Genomic DNA, 22,598 nt, shown 5'->3' on the forward strand with positions numbered 1-22,598 from the left:
TTAGATTACTTTCCTATGGTCACAGGGGAAATCTGTGGCAGTGTCTGGGATTGTACCCACATCTCCTGAGTCCAATCCAAGCCCTTAACCCCTCTTCATTCCATAGATCATTCAGGCAGCGGGCATCATAAGCTGGGGGAGGCTGTGCCTCCCCAAACAGCCAGGCATGGCCCCACCCACACTCCTCCTCCAGAACCCCTCCTGCCATTTCCCCTGTCCCTGTGCCGTGGCCCTGGCTAGGGCTGGGGCTGGCACTGGGGCTGCACTGCCCAGCCCGCCCAGTGCTCCAGGGCCATGCCACCCGTCTGCCTAGTGCTCCGGGGCTGGGGAGGCTGTGGCCACACCACCCGCCCTCCCAGCACTCCAGGGCTGGGGGTGCTAACCTGAGGGAGGGTGGCAGCCATGCAGGGGGAGGGGCTGGGTTCCGTCAGGGGGTGTGGAAGGGGAGGAGCTGTGGGCTAGCCTCCCCCAGCCAGCAGTTCATGCACCTCCCATAAGAGATAATATATATATATAGACACATAAGATAGGTCATTAAAAAAAGTGAGGCCTAGGGGGGAGGGATAGCTCAGTGGTTTGAGCATTGGCCTGCTAAACCCAGAGTTGTGAGTTCAATCCTTGAGGGGGCCATTAGGGATCTGGGGCAAAAATTGGGGACTGGTCCTGCTCTGAGCAGGGGGTTGGACTAGATGACCTCCTGAGGTCCCTTCCAACTCTGATATTCTATGATTCTATGTGAAAAGGAGTTAACATTCCAAGATCATCCTTGTGAATAAACTAGGACTTGTTTATATGAACACTTAATTTGCGGTCAGTTGGAGTGTAAATCTATCTCACGTTAGCCTGCTGTGCATTAATTGTCCGTATGAACCCTGCTGCCATGCGTTAAAAGTTCCATAGTGTGCTTTAATCTACTCCCATTTCACAGATCAAAGTGCACACATTTTTAGATTTACACCCTACCTTCCTGCAAAGTAAGTGTTCATATAGACAAATCCTCAGTAATTAAAGAGACAAGTAATTACAGCATAACTGATTTAACATTTGCACAAGCCTATCAGACAATCTTTGAATGTTATTAGTGAAGCTGTGTTCTATAGCACTGAACTGATAAATATTTTTGAGGTGTTGCAAATGTGCTGTAACCAATATAGCTGCTATCTTTCCAGTGTAATGAACTGCATGCCAGCTTTACACTTCCATTTGATTATGTGAAAAGTAGTTAAAATGGGGCTTATTACTGTGCTTACTTTCAAGTCATTAGAATCTTCTTTTCATGGTGCTTTCTCTTAAGCCTTGTCTATACTGAAAAGTTTTGTTGCTTTAAAGTATAATTAAAACAGGGAAGAAAAAAATCAAAACAAACTCTCATATGGACACAGTAATATTGGTATAAAAGGGCGTACACTGATATAGCTTATTCTGATTCAGGAAATAGAATAAGCTATACCAATATAAGACCTGTTTATAATCTAGAGCTTTTCATGGTATCATTATTTCAGAAGAAAAAAATCACACATGCCCCAGCCTAGGGATTCCTTGTTGTTGGCATGAGCCCACTTGAATGAATTGTTTCGTCCTAGGACTCTAGCATGGAGAATGCCATTTTTTAGAGCAAAATGGTGTCCTGCACAAAGCATGACCTCACACTCATGGTATGTACTGCAAAATGCATGACTATGTATGTATAGTGCATGCGAGGTCATGCTGTGCAAAGGATGCCATTTTGTAGAGCAAAAGAGGTAGCTGAGCACTGAGAACACCACGCTATGAACATAGCCTATAGTGTCTTTCCCCAAATAGGGGCCTGCAATACCTTTGCCCAAATGGTTTGACAGGAACCACCACCTTTGGTTTCTGATGCATTCCCAAATCTGTGCCTCTGACCTGGCCAAGGTAACCTTGGTAATCAGCCTGCTGACAGGAGGCTGTGTTAGACTGGACCTCCCCTCTGGCTGGAAGGCCATACCCAGTGCTGTCAAACTGAGACACCTTTCTCCAATTTAAGTCAACCATCTTCGATGATCTGCACTGAGCTCAAATGCCTGAGGCCTCTCTGAGAGGACTCAGGCAGGGGCAAGGCATAGTGGCCTCCTATTCAGTGCACTTCGGCCGCCTCACAGCAGATACAGAGTGGAACAAAGCAGCAGTATCAGTTCCAGTGGGGCTTGTGGGAAGAAATCAAAGATGAACTGGCCCAGATAGAGATGCCTAAGGGCCCAGATGCCTTGGTGGACCTTATCATCCACATAGATAATTGGCTATAGGAATGAAGGGAGAAGAAAAGAAGTTAGCTGCAGCCCCAATGCCCAGGGACAGTGACATCAGCTTCTGTATCACCTGCTGAACCCGTGCAAGCAGGTCTCATCAGCAACTCACATCTGAAGAAAAGAAATGGCACAATCAGTGCCACCTGTGATTCTGCTGTGGTGAGCCTGGCCACATCATCTCAGCCTGCCCACTGCAAACACTAAGAAGCTTGGGGGCACAAGCCAGCCCTGGAATTGTGGGGGAGGAGACTGGCATGGGCCTTGAGAGAAAAGAACTTCCTTATTACCTATTTCTCACTGAAAGGCACCCTGATGCCCATCCAGGGGCTTCTCATTTGCAGGTACTTATCAAGCTGTGCATCCTAGGGGATCCCTGGTGGACTCTCCTCCAAGAGGCCTTCACTGATTATGGAGCAGTGGACAATTTCACAGATGCAACTACAGCTTTCAACAAGATACCTCTGCATGGACAGACCCTCTTGGAAACTAGACTATAAGTTCCTGGGCCCAAATCCAATGTGAGGCTCTATCCCGAGGTCTGATTGGTGGAGTCCCAGAGTAGCTGATTGGTCTGCTGGCCCTACTTAAGTCAGCAGCAGGAACAGGAATATGTCCAAACAATTGGGCTCCACCCTGGTTTGGACAGTGTGCTTCATGCTTCTTGCTTCCCCAACTTGATCTCCTGGCATTCGACCTGGCTTGACTTGTGGTTCCTGACCTCCAGTTTGTCTCCTGCCTCTGACCTCCAGTATCCTGACCTGGCCTGACTCAGGTTCCCAACTCATGGTTCTAACCTCTATTTTTTCCACCTGCTTCTGACCTCCCAGTATCCCAGTCAGGCTGGCCCTTGACTCCTGGTTCGTGACTGTGGATTTTGGATCCAACTAATAGGTCTGGCCACCCATGAGCTGGGTATGACACTCATGGAAATCAGTTGAATATAACGGATATTATCAAGATATTTTTCACAATTTTAAAAATAATTGCTTTGCTTACTTCTGCTTAAGTAAGCTTGAAGAAGCAGTAGAAGCTTGAAATTGAAATCTCTCTTTCTGAAATTTTCATTCATTATGTGAGTGTACATGCACACATGTGCACACACACAATTATCATGGCATAGCAGGTCATGAATTCTGGGCTGCTAATGTCAGTTTTTGGGAGGAAAGGTTTGAATAAAGAATATGAAAGCATTTGTTTTACAAAATAACATTTATTTGAAGGACTACACAATGTCAAATCCTGGCAGACTGGTAGACTCTTGCATCTGTGTGGAGCTCCATGAACTTCAGTATGGCTCCACCCAGGCCCATGAGTTTGCCTGTGCAGAGCTTATTGCAGAATCAGGGCCCAAGTGAGGGCTGCAGAAGGCCTGATTGCAATAAACCAGTGTTGTGAGAGGAAGGGTCCAGAGGAATACCCAGAAGATTTATATTTCCCCTGTGCAGTGGCCTCTGGTGATATGAGGGTAGGGAATTAGCCAGTGACTGTGTGGATCCAATTTCTCAATTCCACTCCTAGGGATGCATAGTAGGTCAAGAATATTACAGTAGTTACAATACTTCACATCCTGCCTCCAGGCTGAGGAGGAAGATTCTGGCCTCTACAAGGTTTCTTTGCACACCGCTTATTTTGCATAAGAATTGGGATTTGAACCATAAACTATACAAACAATAAAAAGGTTGTTCAATTTTTGGGCCTTGGCAGAGTTTTTAAAAAATATTTCTGTTTCTTTAGAAGTTTTATACACACACACACGCACGTGCGTGTGCACAGAGAGAGAGAGAGAGGGAGAGAGTTTGTATTTTGTGTTCTGAATTAATCTTCTGTTTGTTTGTTTTATTTCCTATAGGGCTTCAGTGGAGTCTTTTAAACAAGGAGCATTGAGGGAACAACTAGTTAAACTTGCTTCTAGGCAAAAGAGTCTTTTGGTTGTGGCACAAAAACAGAAAGAACTAGGCCAGAAAATAAAAAACTATAGGAAAGCAAAGCAAGTGTATTCTAGATGTTCAAAGAAACAAATCCCAAACTCAATTATTTCTCATGAAAAGGAAAACAGAGATGATCTGACTGTTGATGAAATAGTGCATCGTGATGTAGTTACAGTAAGTATAGATCCTGGTGCCAAATTGACTAATGGAAACCTAGTGGAAACACTTCTCCCTGTGGAAGGTAAATTTTCAGATCAAGAGTACACCCAACATCCAAACGGCTGCTTAGATGAGACAGGAGCAAATGAAGAGGCAAGTACAAGCAAAGAAGTTTCTTCCCATGCTTTGACATATGAAAACAAGGTCAGAGAATATACCTGTGATAAGACATCAAAATCCACAGATACTATAGAAATGGGAACTTCGCTGTCAGAACCTGTTATTTGCATTACTCCAACAAAGTGCTCACAGCAAGAAAAAAATAATTATATAGCGATTGCAAAACAAGGAAGCAAGTCTCCAAATCCCAGTCCAGTAACCAGCATGTTAAATATTTCAGAAGCCGAAAGCTTTGTTATCAATAAAAATATCCATCAGCCAATCGCTGAATGTCAACAGGTTCTTGCTGGTAAGACTCTGCAAAGATGTGGACATAGGAATAAAGCTTCCCAGAAGCAACCAATAGTGGTGTCAGAATCTGCAGAAATCTCTCCTATTACTCTTCAACAAAATATCTTCGAAAATAATCGGACCTCATGTAATGTTACAGGTCTGGTCTCATGTGTACCTTATCCAGTACACATCAGTCAAAATTCTTCTTCACAGTACTCTGATAATCAGGATAGTGAACAACAGCAATTGAACCGTAGAGGAAATAGAAGGAAAAAAAATCAACTGAAAGATCTGCTTGAATTAGGAAAAATTAAGCCAGGAGAAAATGTTCTAGAATTCAAACTTCAGGTAATTGGTTTACCACCAAAATAATGTAAATATTAGAAAATAATGAAAAGAAATAAACCACATAATGTGGGAAATCATAGTATCATAGGACTGGAAGGAACCTCTAGAGGTCATTTAGTCCAGTCCCCTGCACTCAAGGAGGACTAAATATTATCTAGGTGTTTGTCTAACCTGCTCTTAAAAATCTCCAATGATGAAGATTCTGCAACCTCCCTAGGCAATTTATTCCAGTGCTTAACTACCCTGACAGGAAGTTTTTCCTAATGTTGAAACTGTCCTTGCTGCAATTTAAGCCCATTGCTTCTTGTCCTACTTCAGAGGTTAACAAGAACAGTTTACCTCCTTTTTTGTTCTTGAAAACTATGTCTCCCCTCAGTCTTCTCTTCTCTAGACTAAACACACCCATTTTTTTCATTCTTCCCCCATAAGTCGTGTTTTCTAGACCTTTAATCATTTTTGATTAAATATTGAACATTATACTGTACCAAAGCGGTTTGAGTATTAAGTTAATCTGTAAATATCAAAATAAACTCCTGTCTGAACAGCCAACTCTAGTGGCCCACTCCTACCCACTCTACTGGCGAAGTTATTCCTCACTGACCTTTGCTTGGAGACCTGAGCTTGTTGGAAGAGAGCTAAGTAGAGTCCTGTTTTTTCCCCCCACAACTGTATATTTTAAAGTTACAAGGGTTTTTTTTACATCTTTGTAACCTGTCAGACAAAAGACTATTTAAAACATGCAGAATTAGAAAAATTGGGACTCCCTTAAGAGACAAAAAGAAAAGGAGTACTTGGGACACCTTAGAGACTAACAAATTTATTTGAGCATAAGCTTTCATGAGCTACAGCTCACTTCATCGGATGCATGTAACTCACGAAAGCTTATGCTCAAATAAATTTGTTAGTCTCTAAGGTGCCACAAGTACTCCTTTTCTTTTTACAGATACAGACTAACATGGCTACTACTCTGAAACCTTAAGAAACAGTTGCCGGTTTTCAGTGCTGATCTGTGGTGTATATGGTCATCATCCGCAGGTGTTTGAAATGGAACAGGAGGGATAGTCTGGACTCCTCAAACATGTACAGTTTAAAACCTCTTTTTATCAGAGTAATTATACAATATTCAAGCTTTGGTGGTAGTTTCTGTTAAGAGAAGAAATTGATGGTAGTCAGGTATATCTTTAATGCAGCCCTATTTATTTAAAAATAATGTACATAAAGTCAGATTGCCCTGGGCACAATAGGAATCGAACAACAGAAGACAATTTTGCCTTATTTTTGTTTTGTTTATGGTTTAGTTCCAGGCCTCTTTCCAGCCAGCACTCTACCCTAAAGCACTTTTTTTTAGCTTGTTCTCATGGCCACACTACAAGTGGGACTTCCTTGCTCTCGTCCATGTGTACTTCTGTAGTGTTTTTGCTGCTGCTTTTGTACACACAGCTGCAATGAAGGGCTTGTCTACACCACGCAGCTTTTAGCGACAAGGCTGCGTTGACACTTCCAGCCCCGCAAGCGGTGTTAGCTTTGTTGGCAGGAGAGCTAACCGACACTGCCACTTGCGTCGGCAAAACTTTTGTCTTTCTCAGGGGAGCGTTTTTAAGTACCCGTGAAAGACAAAAGTTTTGTCGACAACTTCCCAGTGTAGACAAGACCAAAGTCAGTCTGCCACCCCCATATTTGTTATCAGACCACCCTAGGACTGCGTGGCCCTGCCATTGCCCAGGCTAGCATGTGATCTGTTCATTAGGTGGTGTTTTCCATTCAGCTATCAATAAACAAAAGGGCCGTTAATTGCTCCCTCATTTAGCGTGAATGGAAGGCAGTTTTCACACCTAACAATGTCAGCAAGGTGGTGTGATTGCCCAAATCCCAACATAACGGTATTTTAATTTAGAAATGGGTTCAAGTGTTTCCTTAATCTCTTTATTCAGTATCTTCAGCACATAATATTGATTTTTTATTCGATATTTACAGATCAGCTTTTAAAACATTTTTCTACCAAGAGTCTTACATGAAAGCATTTCAGTGGGTGAAATGCCTTCTGCCAGACCATGTAGCAAATAGCGGCATTCAGAATACCGTATATTTAACAGCTTTTGGTTGCAATTTCTGTTATCTGTTTAACATTTACTGTCATTGCTAGTAGCAAAATAGAATGGTTGGCTGGTCCTTTATTCTGCATAATTTTGGTTTTTAAAGTTCAGAGGTGGCTTTAAGGTTTTTTTATGACTAAATGTGATACTTAGGAGGACACTCTCAAGTCCTTTAGGCCAAAAATATAATACCATGGGCTTGTCTTCACTACTATGCTAAATAAGCATTGCTGCAATGATGCAGCGGCTCCGATGTAGCACGTCTGGTGAAGACGCATTATGTTGCAGGGAGAGTGCTCTCCTGTTGACGTAATTACTCCACCACAACGAGAAGTGGGAGCTGTGTCAGTGGGAGAGCGCATCTCCCGCCGACATAGCACAGTGCAGACACTGCTTTAAGTCGATGTCAGTTACGTTGCTCACGGAGGTGTTTTTTTCAGACCCCTGAGCAACGTAACTTGCATCAACTTAAGTGGTAGTGCAGACAAGCCCTTAGGGATTGATCCCACTATTAAACAAACATGTTTGAAACAGCTGAAGTGTTTGAAAAATAAGTTATTTCACTTGTTTCTATGCTAGCTGATGGTACAAGAGACAGAGTACTGTGCACCCTATATCTAAGAACAAGATCAAACCCCTGCCTTCAAATACCCCCCCCCCCCGCCTTTAAACGTAGAGCAAGATTTACAAGGTAGTTGCTTCAGAAGTGACTACCAGTTCATTTCCAGTTCAAAGTGCTGATCAAGCAGCTGAAGTATGTAACTGACTAAGTATGTAGAGAGTCAGCTATAAAAGGGACACAAGCGTGGACGGTGCATGACTCCTCCATTTGGGGAAGCTGGGCACACCCAGACCGAGGCCCTGCCTCAAAGCCTGCCCGCCATGAAGACCCACCCATGTTCCACCCCCAGCCCCACATGGCCCTCTCCCACTCCTGCCCCTATGCCCAAGGTCCCCCACCTGCTGTTTCACACCCTTCTCCAGCCCCCGCGCTGGCCCGCTGCTCACTGCTTGCCTCCTCCCCCACCTCCACCCTCCAGCCAGCCAGCCAATCACCACTCCCGTGCGCCTCTTCACCTCCTCCCCCGGTCCCATGCGGGTGGAGCAGGAACGGGAAGAGGTGGAGTGAGGGTGAGGCCTCGGGGAAGAGGATGAGTGGGAGCGGGGCCTGGGGGTGAAGCATGGGCAGGGCCATGGCCAAGTTACCCTTTCAGTGGCAGCGCACCAAAGGTGGCAGGCCAGCTATTTGGTGAGGCTTAGCCTCCCTTGGCCTCTTACATCCGCCGCCTATGGACCGAAGCATGGGAAGGGTTCCTTGTCTGCACCTGTGGCCCACTGACTCTCTTCCATGGAAGAGCTTCTCTTGATGGAAGAGCCATTTTATGCATCTTCATGCTACATGACATGAAGGCCTCTTAAGTTGGACACAGACCTCCTCTATACTGGGTCACATGTCAACCATCAGTATATGCAATCATTTCCTTTATGGACGGGGTTTGTAATATTGCTTCAGAACATGTGATGACCCAGCTTAAAGGATGAAGAACTCAGTCTGCCTATTGCAGTGTCTCAAGACCCTTCTAGTTATGATCTCCAATATTGACCCTTGCCTTTAATACTTGCAACCCGAGGAAGAGAATGTAGCTATTTTGGGTGTAGAAGAGCTGTATTTCTGCACCACGATGAGACTAGCACTCACTCATCCTTTGGGATGCAGTGGATACCATAGAAATTAGTGCTTAGGTCTGTTGCTTTGTGCAGAGGAAAAGCACAACAAAGCTTCCTCCTTTGTGATTATGGAAAACCACATGGTAACAAAGGATGCAATGAGTTTGTGGTACTTACTTAGGGTTTACCTTGGGTTCACAAAGTGCAGTTTTGAACACTATTCTAACCAGAGATGGGCCCAAGCTCTAGAATTGAGATCTGAAGTCAGGTTTCCTCAAGGTGCTTGGATTTAGTGTGTTCCAATTCAGACACTCTATAGACATAGATCCAAGTCACAATTTTGGGGAGGTTGCCTTTGGGGGGAGAGGGGATGGAGGGTGGACCAATGTTACGTTGTCAGGCCCATCTCTTGTTCTAACAGTTTGACTGCATACACACCAGTCAGCCTAACCTTGTTAGAGCACAGTTTAGTTTAAATCTGGCTTAAATATGTTATCTGAACTTAAGCCCAGTGTAGATACCATACTGTCAATAAGCAGTATAAGCCACGCTGCATGTTAACTACACTGGAAATAAATAAGCCCAAAGTTACTTATGTGCATAGATGTTTGCAGGATCATACTCTTATATTATTAAAGCACCTATCCTTATAATCTCTCCTAATTAACAGTGCATAGTCTGAAGACCATCAAACTCTCTCTCTCTCTTTTTTTTTAATTATCAAGCTTAATATTTGTGCAGATAGTGATTTGGATGTGTTTGTATTATATTTTTTAAGTTGCTCATACAATGAAATTTATCTCAGTTTACAACTGAAATATTTATTTATTTCAGTTTATGATCGTGGCATGAGTTTCTGGAAAAAAAACCCCTAGAATAAAGAAAAGATGCAAAATAGCTAGCTGCAACTTTTCAGTTCATATGAACTTTTAGAATTTTGCTTAAATTTTAAGGATATTAATTTTGATTTGTCAATTGAATTGTAATTTTTTTCTTAATTTTCATTTTTAGGACTTCAGCCATAAAGTCACTCTTTTGGGAGATGGTAAAATCAGAACGAGCGACAACAGAACTTATGGGAATCCAGTTCAGTGGGTTAAGGCACTACTGGGAAATCACATTTCTGTGAGCTGGAAGTATGTGTGGAATAAGGTAGGCTCACTGTTATTTCTAAAAAATCTTTTAAAAGCTATTGTATTCTTTTGTAGAAAGATATCCATGTCACTTTTAGATACATGCTACTAGCTTTGTGATCAGGTGGCTAGTCTGAAATTCTAAGTCATAAAGCACCAGACATCTGAGAAGTCCCCCAAGATTTGCCAGCACTTTCGCAGCATTTATCTGAGCTCATATGGACACTTGAACAACTTTGTCCATCTTTTAATCCCCTACATCCTTTTAAAAATTGAATTTTGTTTCATCAAGATGCCACTCTCTACAAAGTCGACATTGCAATTTTTCTCAACACCCTTGGATAGTAGATTCACTGCATAGCTGCAACGCTGTGAATGAGAGGCCAATGCTGCTTGCTTGAGCAGCACACCCAAGCTATTGGCCCTGTGGCCTGCTTCTACATGCATGTTGTATCCAGTTGCATAAATGAGGCTTTGAGCATCATCTAACTGGTGGTCTCTGGTGACTTTAAAGAATTTTTGTAGTGTTTAGCCTTTGGCTGCTGTCAGTGCATTCACATTTCAGGCCTATTTGATCTCCTTAAAGGTGCTAAGATTTTTTTTAAATTGGGCTTGTGCCTTTATTTCTTTAAGATAAAGGAGGCTCAAAGAAGATGTTTTTACCTTATATATGTGCAGTCTGTTACTCCCGGTTTTTTCTGGAGGGTGACTCAGAACATGTCTAAAGTGAGCTTTAATTCCTTTATTAAAAGGGGTAAGGATAAAGTTTAGTTAAACGGGTGTTAACAAATGTAACTTTAGCGCTCTCATGGCCAAGATGGAGTTGCTCTGCCGGCAGCTCTGGCCAAGAGAAGGCATGCACAGGAATGCCACAGGGAAAGTTCCTTTCACCCCAGGAGCATCTGTTCCAAACCCCCATGAATGAACACACACACACACCAGAAGAGAACAATGAATATAGGAAAGAGAAATATTTACTTGCAGAGGGATGAGAGGAGAAAAACAACAGGGGGAAATATAAGGGGTGCGGTAAAACAGGGTTGCATTCAACACAAGGCCTGACAGGCCCAGCTGTACCACAGTCTGAAAGGGCAGACACCAAGCAATGTGTCTGCACACAGAGTTCAGGAGTCCTGGGGAAAGTTCCAATCCAGTGGTGAGTCTTGGGTGCTCCTGGACAGTTGTCCTTGGTGCCAGTAAACTTTTCCCAACAAACCCCTCCGGTGCCCTCTTCCGTCGCTCTCTGCAAAGCCACACAGAGTGACAACCTTCCCACTTAACTAGCTAACAGCTTCCCTCATTATTCCCAATGCAAAGTCACAAGCCCCAGTACTCACAGCCCCATACAACTCTGGGCAGCAGTGATACTGGGTCCAGCTCCGGTTTATCCTTCTTGGGCAATTCCTCACTGGCACAGTGCTCCTCCTGGACCCTGTCCTGGGGTGTCCCCAGTCAGCCTCTCTGTCCATAGGTGCCAACTCCATGGGTGCTCCAAACTCCCCTGTGCCCAGTGCCTCCTGCCTGATCAACTCCTCCCCCTCCCTCCCAGCACCTCCCACCTGCCGCAATCAGCTGTTCTGCGGCATGCAGGAGGTGCTGGGAGGGAGGGGGAGGAGTGGGGACGGAGCATGCTCAGGGGAGTGGACGGAAAGAGGCGGGGAGAGGGCAGAGAGAGGGTGGTAAGGTACAGGGTAGGGGTAGAGGCTTGGAGGAGGGTTGGAGTAGGAGCAGGGCCTAGGGCTGAGCACCCCCCAGGACAATTCGAAGCTGGCTTGTCAAGGTTCCTCCCCCACTCTGAACGCTAGGGTACAGATGTGGGGACCTGCATGAAAACCTCCTACGCTTACTTTTACCAGCTTAGGTTAAAACTTCCCCGAGGTACAAATTAATTTTATCCTTTGTCCTTGGAATATCCACTGCCACCACCAAAATCTAACTGGGTTTACTGGGAAACGTAGTTTGGACACGTCTTTCCCCCCAAAATCCTCCCAACACTTGCACCCCACTTCCTGGGAAAGGTTTGGTAAAAATCCTCACCAATTTGCATAGGTGACCCCAGACCGAAACCCTTGGATCTGAGAACAATGAAAAAGCATTCAGTTTTCTTACAAGAAGACTTTTAATAGAAATAGAAGTAAATAGAAGTAAAGGAATCACCCCTGTAAAATCAGGATGGTAGATACCTTACAGGGTAATTAGATTCAAAACATAGAGAATCCCTCTAGGCAAAACCTTAAGTTACAAAAAAGACACACAGACAGAAATAGTCATTCTATTCAGCGCAATTCTTTTCTCAGCCATTTAAAGAAATCATAATCTAACACATACCTAGCTAGATTACTTACTAAAGTTCTAAGACTCCATTCCTGGTCTATCCCCAGCAAAAGCAGCATATAGACAGACACACAGACCCTTTGTTTCTCTCCCTCCTCCCAGCTTTTGAAAGTATCTTGTCTCCTCATTGGTCATTTTGGTCAGGTGCCAGCGAGGTTACCTTTAGCTTCTTAACCCTTTACAGGTGAGAGGAGTTTTCCTCTGGCCAGGAGGGATTTTAAAGGGGTTTACCCTTCCCTTTATATTTATGACAACCCCCCAGGACAATTCGAAGCTGGCGCCTGTGTCTCTGTCCCTCCCAGGCTTTGGGCAGGTTCTCGGCTCCTTCAGTCTGTGAGGGCCTGCTTGTTGCAGCCCTTCTGTCTTGAGCTCCAGATACACACACCCTGTTGATGTCTCCTCTCTCTCTCTGTCTCAGCAGTTGCCTTGTTTACCATTTGTATTACCACTTGTACTTGCTTCTGTGGTAGATTTAGTGCATTTTGTATCAATGCTTGCTCCCTCAGCATTGACTCTTTAACTTTCCCACACCAATGCATCTTTCCTGTGACCGTTTTAGAGCCCAGGGAGTAGTGCTAAGGAAGAGCAAAAGAAAAGTACTTGGATCCTGAGGAAACTAGTAACTCCTCAGAAGCCAACTAGATACAACCTTTTCCCAGTCACAAAATGATTTTATGTGAGATTTTAACTCGTGTCCCAGGCTAGTAGGATCTCAATGGATCTAATGTTCAAAATTAGACATCTTCAAGGGCAGATGCAAAAATTGCATTTCATGTAACATATCTAATTTTTGCATGCATTATCTATACAAATTGTGTATTCAAAATATGTACTTGCAGTAAGTAACAACATTTACCAAATTAGACCTATAATTGCATACACCTAATTTTGAAAGAAACCTGATATTTTTTACTCTTATTATCACAGAAAACACAACGTAAATAAAATAACCAGTAACTTATATAGATTTGTTTATATACAGGTCACATACCTTGGAACAGAGCTGTCAAAAATTCTTGTTGAAGAAGCATGTATTCCCAATGAACCAGAATTGCCAGTACAACAAAAACAGCCTTCTGGTATGTATAGACTAAAACATAATTTCCACTTTGGCTGGAAGTAGCAGAAAATGGTTTCTGAAGCGCTCAAGCTTCCACAGTTCACTCACTCCTTACTGATTTGGTTCAGGAATAACCCTCATTACATACCTTAGACTTGAAAAAATTCTTTCAAAAATTGATCTGTATGGTAAAAGAAATATTCCCTTCCCCCCTTACACAGTGCAGTGTGCTGGAGGAGTAATTTTGAATGCCTTGGGTGCCAAATAATTTTATTAAAAAAACATTTAAAATATAGACAAATAAAAGACGTACTCATCATTGTAATTGTTTATTGTGTTAGGTATGCAAACCATGCTTTTCAAACAGAAGAAATAAACTGCTTAACTGGAGACCCCAAAAAATACTCAAAAGAAAAAATATTATTAACCTGAGTGTTTTTCTCTCTAACAATATACAAGAACAAACAATAACACAAAGTACGGTATATTAATTCAAACATCCACAAAGGGATTTAGGCATAGTGACACTAAGCATTGCCACACCTAACTTTTAGGCACCTAGAAAATCACAGGAACAGCATTGTGATCCACAAAGCCTGAGTAAGCACCTAGGCTCCCAATACATTAAGTGGGGGGAGATATGTGCCTTACAATTCATTCCACAAAAGCCAGTATGCTAGGCATGGAGCTGCATAAGGTGGTCAGGGAGAGATGCCAATCAGAGGGGTGTATCCTAAGCTCTGCCCCTCTCACAGAGATAAGCGCCTAAGTCCAGGCTGCAGGGAGATGCCTACCTCTGTTAGTGATCTACAAACTAGGGGAAGATAGGCGTTCCTTCTCATAAATTGCACGCAGAGCCTGATCTAGTAGATATGCTCAGCGGGCATCTCACTCCACACAAAACAGCTGGAGGAGGAGGAGAAATACCTCCATTATGACCATTAGCTCAGTAGGATGCTCACCTAAGATATGGGAGATCACCAGTTTGTCCCCCCTCTACCTGACGAGAAAGGATTTGTACAGGATTCTACCGCCAATAACCACTGGGCTAAAGATTATAAGGCAAGTCCTCCTCCTCCTCCAGCAGATTTGTGCGGAGTTAGGAACGCACTCTTTTTTTCTAGTGAAGACAAGGCCTTACACATTACCTTTGACTTTTCCATAGCTGGGGATCAGGTTCAAAATTTTTATCTCACTGTTGGTTCAGCCATGTGGTGAACTGTTGACTTCAGTGGATTGCATGGATGTAAGTGAGAGCAGAATTTTCCCCCTTTACATGTAATACTGTGTATTTCTGTTTTCCTTGAACCAAATCATGGAGTCCTTATGTAGCTTATACTCGTTTCTTTTTCTGACAAAATTTACATAGCAATCAATGGAATTTTACCAAAGGAAGACTGTAAAAATTAATGTCCAGTCCTGCAATTGACCCAGCTGCTGTTAATGTGACTGTATGGGGGAACAGAGATTTCCCCACGCACTACAAGTTACAGGATCTCACACGAAATTGAGGATTTTAGGATTTGTTCCTGTGTTTAAATGTAAACCATAATGACTTCAGCGGGTCTCTGTGTGGGTTAGGGGTTTGGTAACTTTGTAAACTGCAGGATTGAGACTTTGCTGACCTGCAACTCCAAACACCCTACCCCAATGGCAGTGACTTTTTCAACCCACAAGGAAATAATTTTCTACTTTAAAATGCATCTCCAAAGCAGAATACATTCAGTTTGTTTGAATACATTTGTTTAGTTCTCTAATCTCATCTCTGTAATTATAGTCACTGTACTCATAAATATGCCCACTTAGCTCAGTAAGAGAACTCAATTAAATCAAGGATCTTCACTCAATCCTCATGATGAATCATTCTTTCATAGGACCTGTATGCACTAAATAATGTATCAGTTTGTGGAAAAAATTTGTCTTAATCTTTTCGCTACCAGAGATGAATTTTTGTAACATTGGACCCAGGCAGTCACACATGGTGCCACCTCTATCATGGTACTACCCCCACCTTTCAGCACACCGGGTTCTGTGAAGCAGACAGCATGCAGCAAAAAATTCCACCACTTCCACAAATGGAAGAAACGGGAATACTGCCATCCTTTGACGTAGAAGCTGTGGAAGGACAAACCTGTGTCCAGAGTATTAAGAAGTAAGACTTTTTATTTAGCACTGGCTAGGAAGCCTCATGAAAAGGAGAAGGAGAACTGATAAGGTAGAAGAGAAAGAGGGAAGAAGGGAATTGGCTTATCAACTGTCCTATAGCATTTTTATCTGATGAGCTCTGTCCACCACTCTTGCCTGTCATAGTTTGAGAACCACTGGCTCGAAACCTCAAAGAACACTTTCACTTTTGTCATCCTGGGGCGAGACCCAAAGAAACAAATTTGTCTCTACTATTCCATAGCTTGCGATCTGCAGCTGCTGAAACCACTACTGTGCATCGGATGGTGCCGTTACCTTTCAAATCCCTGATCACTGTTGTGTGTCTTTATTGAGAGAAATTAATTAGTTTCTCCATAAAAACATATGCAAATATGAGGAAATTAAAGTTTTTAAATCAATTAAAAAGTGGCTTGCAAGAAGGATTTTAGGGAAGATTACTTATGTTAATAATATTCTTGGCTGCAGCCCACGCGTCTCCATTCTGCAGTAATAACTGAGAGCAGCTTTATTATTATTTATTCTTCTTCAAATGCTTGCTCATGTACATTCCACATTAGGTGTGTGTGCTCACCACATGGACTGGTGCTGGAAGTTTTTCCCTCAGCAGTATCTACAGAGGACTGGCTCTGGCGCCCTTTGGAGTGGCGCCCGCATGGCGCGATATAAGGGGCACTGCCGGTTCCCCCCACCGTCAGTTCCTTCTTGCTGCCAATGACGGTGCTGGAACGTCTGCTGCTTCAGCTAGCATTGATTCCTTCCCTGTTCTTGCTAACTTTGAAATCCTGTAAAATAGGTATACATAGTAGTTTTCTTAGTTACTCTTAGTAGTAGTTCTCCACCTGTCATGGAAGGTCGCGTTCCTGGTGGCAGTGATGTCAGCAAGATGGATCTCTGAAATTAAAGCCTTGACCTCAGAACATCCGTTCATGGTCTTCAACAAAGATAAGATTGAGTTGCGGCCGCAGCCTGCCTTCCTGCCAAAGGTGGTCTTCACCTTCCATATGAACCAGTACATCTTCCTACCTGTGTTCTGTCCCAAACTGCACAAGACCAGTGAGGAGAGGCATCTTCACACCCTGGACGTCCGGAGGGCCTTGGCTTTCTACTTAGAATGTACCAAGCCTTTCTGAAAATCGACTCAACTCTTCATCACTACAGTGGATAGGATGAAGGGTCACCTGGTGTCCTCGCAGAGGATTTCCAATTCGATTACCTCATGCATAAGGACCTGTTACGACTTGGTGGGGGTTCCACCGCCACCAATTGTCAGAGCCCACTCGAGAGCACAGGTGTCTTCGGCAGTCTTCCTTGTGCACATTCCTCTCCAGGACATCTGTAGATCCGTAACATGGTCCTCTGTTCACACGTTTACCCCTCATTATGCCATCACTCAGCAGGCCAGAGATGACGCTGGGTTCGGCAGAGCTGTGTTGCAATCTACACATCCGTGAACTCCTACCCACCTCCAGGGGTACTGCTTTGGAGTCACCTAATATGAAATAGTCATGAACAAGCGCTCAAAGAAGAAAAGACAGTTACCTTTTCCGTAACTGGTGTTCTTCAAGATGCGTTGCTCCTGTCCATTCCACAACCCGACCTCCTTCCCCACTGTCGGAGTTTCCGGCAAGAAGGAACTGAGGGTGGGGAAAGCGCACTCCCATTGGCATAATTACTCCACCTCTGTGAGACACAGAAGCTATGTCAGTGGGAGTCATTGTAACTTGCATCACTCAGGAGGAAGGGGCTTTTTTACACCACTGAGCAATGTAAGTTACATCGACTTAAGTGGTAGTATAGACCAGATAGGCTTTGTCTACACTACACACTTATTAGCGACATGGCTGTGCTGCTACAGCCGTGCTGCTAAAAGGCGCGCAGTGTAGTTGCTGTTTGTCGGCAGGAGAGAGCTCTCCCGCTGACAAAAAACTTCCACCCCCAATGACTGGCAGTAGCTTTGTCGGCAGGAGGGCACTCTTGCCAACAAAATGCTGTTCACACCGGTGCTTGTCCTTGACAAAACTTTTGTCTTTCAGGGGGGTGGTTTTTTAACACCTCTGAATGACAAAAGTTTTGTCGTTCAGTTGCCAGTGAAGACAAAGTCATAGAAATGTAGGGCTGGAAGGGACCTTGAGAAGACATCAAGTCCAGCCCCCTTATTATTGGACAGTTTTGTGTTTTGTCATATTACTTTTCCAACAGATGCCTAAGTAGTTAAAGGCCCCATTACTATCAGTCCTTGTGTTTCTGGATATTTCTGTTGTTTGTTCTAGAAATGGCTCATTCACCTCCTCTTTCTGACTTGGAGGTCTGTAGTAGACCCTACCATGATGTCACCCCTCTTTTCCCCCTCCCCCCTGCTTTATCTTTACTCAGAGGCTTTCAACTGGTCGGCCTCTCACCTCTTTCTGGTTCTCAGAACAAATGTATACATTCTTGATGTATAATGCAACACTTCCTCCATTTTTTCTCTGCCTGTCCTTCCTGAACAAGCTATACCCTTTTATATCAATACTCCAGTCATGAGATTTATTCCACCAGGTCACTGTGATGCTAGTTAAGTCATAATTCAGCTTATATACTAATACTGCAATTTCTTCCCGTTTATTCCCCATACTCCTTGCATTTGAATATAGACATCTGAGATATGATCAGATTCCCCTACTGATTTCCTTCTTGGTGCCCCTATGGACTATTGTAGTTTTCCATGTCCTCCCCAACATCTAGCCCTCTGTTAAGGTCGCTGTCCTGCAGTGGTTCAAGAGCATGAGTACCAGGCTTAGGGCAGACTGATAAGAACCAGGGCACAAATCCCACATTGGCTGTGAGTTCTATATTTAGATTTCACCAATCAATGATAGTACTCCTCAGGTACTATAACAGTCTAACCATGGAGTCACAGACAGTCGTCTTGGGTATCTGTCTTGCCAACGAGGTAAACTTACTTTTGTGATGGTCCCTTACAGCAATTTTCAAGTTACTCCCAGTCCTAAAGGACCAGTCACTTACCACTGGTGACTTGCACTTTAGAGCTCACACTAGAGACAATGCTTGTAGCCAATCCTCAATGTCTATATAATAAATCTTTAGATAGTTTGAAGTTTATAACAGGGGTGGGGAACCTTTTTTCTATTGGGGGCCACTAACCCAGAAAAAAAATCAGGGGCCACACACAGCCCCATGGGGGGTTGCAGGAGAGGCTCAGGGCTTCCCCTAGGCTCCGGGGTGGGGCCAGAAGTGAGAGTTCAGGGTGTGGGAGGGGGCTCCGGACTGGGGCTGAGGGGTTTGGAGTGTGGGAGCGGGCTCCGGGATGGGGCAGGGGGTTGGGGTATGGGCTCTGGGAGGGGGTTGGGGTGCGGGAGGGGACTCATGGCTGGGGCAGGCAGTTCGGGGTGGGGGGTGCAGGCTCTGGGAGAGAGTTAGGGTGCAGGAGGGGGTTACGACCGTGGGGAGGGGTTTCAGGGTGGGTGTGCATTCTCTGGGAGTGGGTTGGGGTTCAGGAGGGGGCTCAGGGCTGGGGCCGGTGGTTGGGGTGCAGGAGGGGGTGAGCGCTGCAGGCTCCGGCCGGGTGCCGCTTACCTCAGGTGGCTCCCAGTCGGTAGCGCAGCAGGGCTAAGTCAGGTTCCCCCCCTGCCCTGGCCCTGTGCCACTCCCGGAAGTAGGCACTATGTGACCAGGCAGTTCTGCACGGTGCGCGCTGCCTGCGGCACCCGGCAGCCACCACCCCTGCGTCTCCCATTGGCTGTGGTCCCCAGCCAATGGCAGCTGGGGGAGTGGTGCCTGTGGGCAAGGGTAGGTGCTTGTGGACTCAGAGCTTCCCTGATTGTCCCTGCACCTAGCCGGGGCCACAGAGACAGCAGTCCAACCGGCCTGGCATCTTAGCTTCCCCCCGCAGCAGGGCGAGCCAGCGCTCGCAGCTCCAGCCCTACGTGGGGACACCAAGGCTCAGGGCTTCCAGCCTGAGGCAAGTCTCCGTGCCACGGGCCGGATGAAATTAAGCAGGAGGCTGGATCCAGCCCGCGGGCTGGAGGTTCCCCACCCTGGTTTATAAGACTAGAGCAGGTAAACATCTATACACACAAATGAGTTCTAAACTTAAGTTTCTAAAAGTAATAGAAACTTCTATTACAAGCAGGCTCTATATGTCCTTTAGGGATAACCCAGGAGATCTGGAGATCTCCTGCTTATGCCTAGTATTCCTTGCCTCCCAGAGTCCAAGCAGCATAAAGATCCAGTTCCTTCTTGTTAGTGGTTTTTATTCCCTTCCCCCATTCTTCTCTGAGCTACAAACTCAGCTGATGGGTGGAATTCACTTGCATGACTCATCTTCATGAGGGTGTGGGGAAGAGAGTAAACAAAGTCTTTTGTCCTCTCTAATGTACCACTCTGTTCAGTCTCCTGTTGATGGGTCTTCCTTGATGGGCAGGACATAACAGCTTCTGTTGGAGACCACCATTTCAGACAAGTTAATGTTTCTCTTCTGTCTGGTGATTTACACAGTTACAGAGGCTACAATGCAAATGGTCAAATATTACCTTATAATTTGGGATACAGAGGGTATGAGTGAGATTAATGCGTGCAACAACCTTCAGGCATTCCATAAAGTCTAACACTGAACACATTCTTATAATTCTATTTCCTATTTTAACAATACTAACACAGAGATGAGCCAGACTGGTTCTGGCTATGTATTTGTCAATGTGCAGTGGAGACATGGGGACCTTGGCATGAGCTGACATCTAGTCTGCCAGTATCACAGTTGCCTTTTTTATGCTTGCCTGTGGGCTTTTCTCACCTTCCCCCTTTGAACCTAGTTTAAAGCCCACTTACTAGGCTGGCAAGTCAGTTCATGAAGATGCTCTTCCCCTTGTTGGTCAAGTGGACCCCATCTCTTCCCAGCAGTTCCACTTTTCAAAACAGCATCCCATGTTCAAGGAAGCCGAAGCACATCCGTTGATACCATCTGTGCAGCTATGCATTCATCTCCAGGGTGTGTATGTCCCTGCCTTGGCCCTTACCCTCAAGTGGGAGGATGGATGAGAACATAATCTCCACCCCCAACTCCTTCACCTTTACTCCCAGAGCCCTCTAGTTACTGATGATCTGCTCAGGGTCATATCTGGTAGTATCATTAGTGCCCACATTGATGACCAACATGGGGTCACAGGGGCAGATGACTCTCAGCAATCTTTCTCTAATGCAGGGGTCGGCAACCTTTTAGAAGTGGGGTGCCAAGTCTTCATTTATTCACTTTAATTTAAGGTTTCGCGTGCCAATACTACATTTTAATGTTTTTTAGAAGGTCTCTCTCTATAAGTCTCTATATTATATAACTAAACTATTGTTGTATGTAAACAAGGTTTTCAAAATGTTTAAGAAGCTTCATTTAAAATTAAATTAAAATGCTGATCTCACACCACCGGGCCACTCAGCCCGCTGCTGGCCTGGGGTTCTGTTCACCTAGGCCGGCAGTGGGCTGAGCCGGCTGGCAAGGGGCCGGCAGCCAGAACCCCAGACCGGCAGCGGGCTGAGTGGAGCTGGCGGCTGGGACCCCAGACCAGCAGTGGGCTGAGCAGCTCAGCCCGCTGCCGGTCTGGGGTTCCGTCCACCGGCTCCTGCCAGCCAGGGTCCCGGCTGCCGGTCCCACTCAGCCCACTGCCGGTCTGGGGTCCCGGCCCTGTCCACATAGAGTAGGTACCTACTTTCTCCCTGGTTCTGGCCCATTCTCTTCCTCTCTCTGCACTGAGATGAGGGTGGGAGTGCACTGAGCACAGGGCTGGGGGTGAAGGAGCAGGCTGGGGGTTGGGGTGCAGGGTCTGGCCAGGAGCTAGAATGAGGGTGGGGGCTCAGGGTTGGGGCAGGAGGTTTGGATGGGGAGCGCTTACCTGGGCAGCTCCCATTTGGTGCGAGGGGTGCAGTGGGAATGTGGGTGTGGATGTGTGTGTGCAGGAGCTCCCGTTTGATGCTCAAGGTGGGGGTGGGGATGTGGATGTGCAGGGGTGCAAGAGTCAGGGCATGGGGTGTGGGGGGGCTGGATATGTGGGGGGGGTGCAGGAGTCAGGGCTGGGGGTGTGTGAGGAGGGTGCAGGAGTCAGGGCAGGGGACTGGGGGGGCTGAGTATGTGTGGGGGGTGCCAGAGTCAGGGCTGGGGTTATGGGGGGGTTCAGGGGTTAGGGCACGGGCCTGGGGGTTGTGGGGGGTGCAGGGGTCAGGGCAGAGGGCTGGGGGTGTGGGCTAGGGTCATGGGGGTGCTCCCAGCCCCCTCTCCTGAGCATCTCACGGCAGGGGGCTGGAGGGGATATGCCGATTCCACCTCCTTCCCCAACATGCCCGGAGCAGAGAGCGCACTGTGGCTCCGCTTTTCCCTCTCCCCCTCTGTAGCAAGGGCGGTCAGCTGATCGGCCGCAGGGAGGGCGAGAAGGAGGGGCAGGAACACAGCACGCTGGGGGAAGAGGCGTGGGGAGGGGGAAGCTTACCTTGTCCCCGGCAGACAGCAGCGTGCCATTAAAAATTGGCTTGTGTACCAAAGGTTGCCGACTCCTGGTCTAGATAATACTTAGTCCTGCCATGAGTGCAGAGGACTGGATTAGATGTCCTCTCAAGGTCCCTTCCAGTCCTATAGTTCTGTGATTCCTGAGGGACTCCACCAACTGACATTTCACACCAGCTGGTTCCCCCTGCCTCACTTTCATTGTTGGGGACATGCAGGCGGCATTCCCAGCAAGTCAAAACCTGTCTTGATGTTGGCTGAGAGAAGAGAAGACAAAGACAAACAGCAATACTGTAAGTAAGCTTCCTTTGTGTACATCCCTCTTTTCCTGTTGTACTTAGCAAGAACGATAACTGACAGTGAATATGGTTAAGCTGCAGACCTCAAGAGGAAGTGGCCTTACCTACAGCTTTACTTGAAGCACTTTCTGACAAAGGAGGAATAAGACAGAACCATTTGGTAGTGTTAAATGAAAGTGTGGGGGATGACCTAACGACCA

The 22,598-nt window shown here is 45.6% G+C and overlaps 1 protein-coding gene across 1 annotated transcript in view; it reads left to right on the forward strand.

Annotated features, from left to right (window-relative positions):
- The window catches only part of ANKRD31 (ankyrin repeat domain 31), a 108,269-nt gene that overhangs the window by 72,369 nt on the left and 13,302 nt on the right, over nucleotides 1–22,598 (forward strand). Inside the window, 4 exon segments of the mRNA XM_074953774.1 lie at nucleotides 4,120–5,158; nucleotides 9,931–10,071; nucleotides 13,369–13,469; nucleotides 15,389–15,598. Coding sequence (XP_074809875.1) covers nucleotides 4,120–5,158; nucleotides 9,931–10,071; nucleotides 13,369–13,469; nucleotides 15,389–15,598 — 1,491 coding nt within the window.

Source organism: Natator depressus, chromosome 5, assembly GCF_965152275.1.
Source record: "Natator depressus isolate rNatDep1 chromosome 5, rNatDep2.hap1, whole genome shotgun sequence".
NCBI lineage: Eukaryota > Metazoa > Chordata > Testudines > Cheloniidae > Natator > Natator depressus.